This window comes from Buceros rhinoceros, unplaced genomic scaffold, assembly GCF_000710305.1.
Source record: "Buceros rhinoceros silvestris isolate BGI_N320 unplaced genomic scaffold, ASM71030v1 scaffold13316, whole genome shotgun sequence".
NCBI lineage: Eukaryota > Metazoa > Chordata > Aves > Bucerotiformes > Bucerotidae > Buceros > Buceros rhinoceros.
The window spans coordinates 11015-13469 of NW_010418181.1; the positions used below are offsets into that span (position 1 = coordinate 11015).

The 2455-nt window shown below is 45.8% G+C and overlaps 1 protein-coding gene across 1 annotated transcript; it reads left to right on the top strand.

Moving 5' to 3' along the window:
- Nucleotides 1-1168: 1168 nt before the first annotated feature.
- Nucleotides 1169-2452, top strand: LOC104495472 (toll-like receptor 2 type-1; the record flags this gene model as incomplete). The annotated part of the gene is made up of 1 exon (XM_010138443.1): nt 1169-2452. A coding segment is annotated over exon 1 (1284 nt), but the record flags the coding sequence as incomplete, so codon positions are not given.
- Nucleotides 2453-2455: the final 3 nt, after the last annotated feature.

Here is a 2455-nt window from a genome sequence, read left to right on the forward strand (position 1 = left end):
CCACCACTAAGCCACGTCTACACATCTTATAACACCTCCAGGGTTGGAGACTCCACCATTTCCCTGGGCAGCCTGTTCTAATGCTTCAACAACCCTTTCAGTGAAGAAATTTTTCCCAGTATTCGACCTAAACCTTCCCTGGTGCAACTTGAGGCCATTTCCTCTTGTCCTGTTGCTTGTTATTTGGGAGAAGAGACTGATGACCACCTCACTACAAACTCCTTTCAGGTAGTTGTAGCAAGTGATAAGGTCAATCTAGAGCCTCCTTTCTCCAGACTAAAAACCCCAGTTCCCTCAGCTGCTCCTCATAGGACTTGTGCTCTAGACCCTTCACCAGCTTCATTGCCCTTCTCTGGACACACTCCAGCACCTCAATGTCTTTCTTGAGGTGAGAGACCCAAAACTGAACACAGGATTCAAGGTCTGGCCTCACCAGTGCCATCTCCTGCTGGCCACACTATTGCTGATACAAGCCAGGATGCCATTGTCCTTCTTGCCCACCTGGGCACACTGCTGGCTCATATTCAGCCGGCTGTTGACCAGCACCCCCAGGTCCTTTTCTGACAGGCAGCTTTCCAGCCACTCTTCCCCAAGCCTGTAGCATTGCAGGGAGTTGTGACCCAAGTGCAGGACCTGGCATTTGGCCTTGTTGAACCTCATACCGTTGGCCTTGGCCCATCGATTCACATGTCCATATCTCTCTGTAGATCCTCCCTACTCTCAAGCAGATCAACACTCCTGCCCAACTTGGTGTTATCTGCAAATTTACTGAGGGTGCACTCAATCCTCTTGTCCAGATCATTATGGTCTAACCATTTCCCCTTGTTTAGGGTTGAAACAGCCAGCTACAGCTTTGTTGATGAGAGGAGGCATAATGCACGAGATGCAAGAGAGGACAGCCATAGCCAACCCACGTATGAAAATGCAGGCCGTTGAGAACAGTCCTTTGTGACTCTGAGTCTGCACTCCAGGGATGAGTAGCATGCAATGTTAGCAGGGCTGAGCAGATGAAGTAGGAGAGGAAGATTGATACCACTACATAATTCTAACAAGAAATAAATTCAATCTCAACTTCTGATAAATCTGTACAGGTTTTCAGTTGTTTACAGTTACTGTTCAAAACTAAAAGTGGACACTATCTTCTCTCCTTTCTGTTTCATACAGCAAGATGTTCAGTCAAACAAAACTCAAAACAATGACCGCACACACCTGGCGAGTGTGGGCCATCTACGTGGTCTTAGCTGCAAGCCTCTCTGAAGAGCAAGGGCTGAAGCAGGCTTGTCCTTCATGTGAGGCCACTCAGCTTTGCAACTGCTCTTCCCTGGGCTTGGACTTCATTCCACCGGGGCTCACAGGCAGAATCATGCTCTTAAACCTGGCCCATAACAGGATCAAGCACGTCCGGTCCCCGGATCTGCAGCAGGCTGTGAACCTGAGAGCCCTGCTGCTGCAGTCCAACAAAATCAGCTCCATAGACAAGGACTCGTTTCGCTCTCTTGGGAAGCTGGAGCTCTTGAACTTGGCGAACAACAGCCTGGCTCGCTTGTCCCCTGAGTGGTTTGGGCACCTTTTTTCACTCCAGCACCTCCACCTTCAAGGGAACTCCTACGGAGACCTGGGGGAAAGCTCCCCCTTTTCTAGCCTGAGGAACCTTAGCTCTCTCCACCTGGGCAACCCGTGGTTCTCCACAATCAGGCAAGGGAACTTTGAGGGCATTGAGCTTCTTGACAAGTTGTGGATTGACGGTGGCAGGCTCACTCAGTATGAGCCTGGAAGTTTGAAACTGATTAGGAAGATAAATCACATGATTATAAACCTAAGAAATAGTAGCGTATTCTCAGCAATCATCAGGGACCTTCTGCACTCTGTCACTTGGTTAGAAGTGAGAGAAATCAAATTAGAGATTGAAGAAAAAAGCTTGATGCAGAACTCTACACTTCCTTTTAGGATACGGAAACTTACATTTAAAGATGCTTCTTTCACAGATCAATATCTTAGCCGAATACTAGCATTACTGAAGGAAATCACATCTTTGCAAGAATTAGAGGCAATCGATTGTGTGCTTGAGGGAAAAGGATTATGGGATACTGATGAAATTGCACGAAGAGGGCCAGGTTCTGTTGAAACAATATCAATAACAAATGTTATGATTCCGAATTTTCATTTGTTTCTGGACCTGTATGGTATAGAGTCAGAAATAAACAAACTGAAAAGACTCACCATTACAAGCTCTAAAGTTTTCATGGTACCATGCTATCTTGCAAAACATTTTTCATCACTTCTGTATCTGGACTTTCATGATAATTTGCTTGTAAATAATCGCTTAAATGAGACAATCTGTAAGGATGCTTGGCCTTCTCTGCAAACTTTAAATCTGAGTCTAAATTCACTAAAATCTCTGAAACAGACTGCAAATTCTGTAATTCATCTAACGAAACTGATTAATCTTGACATC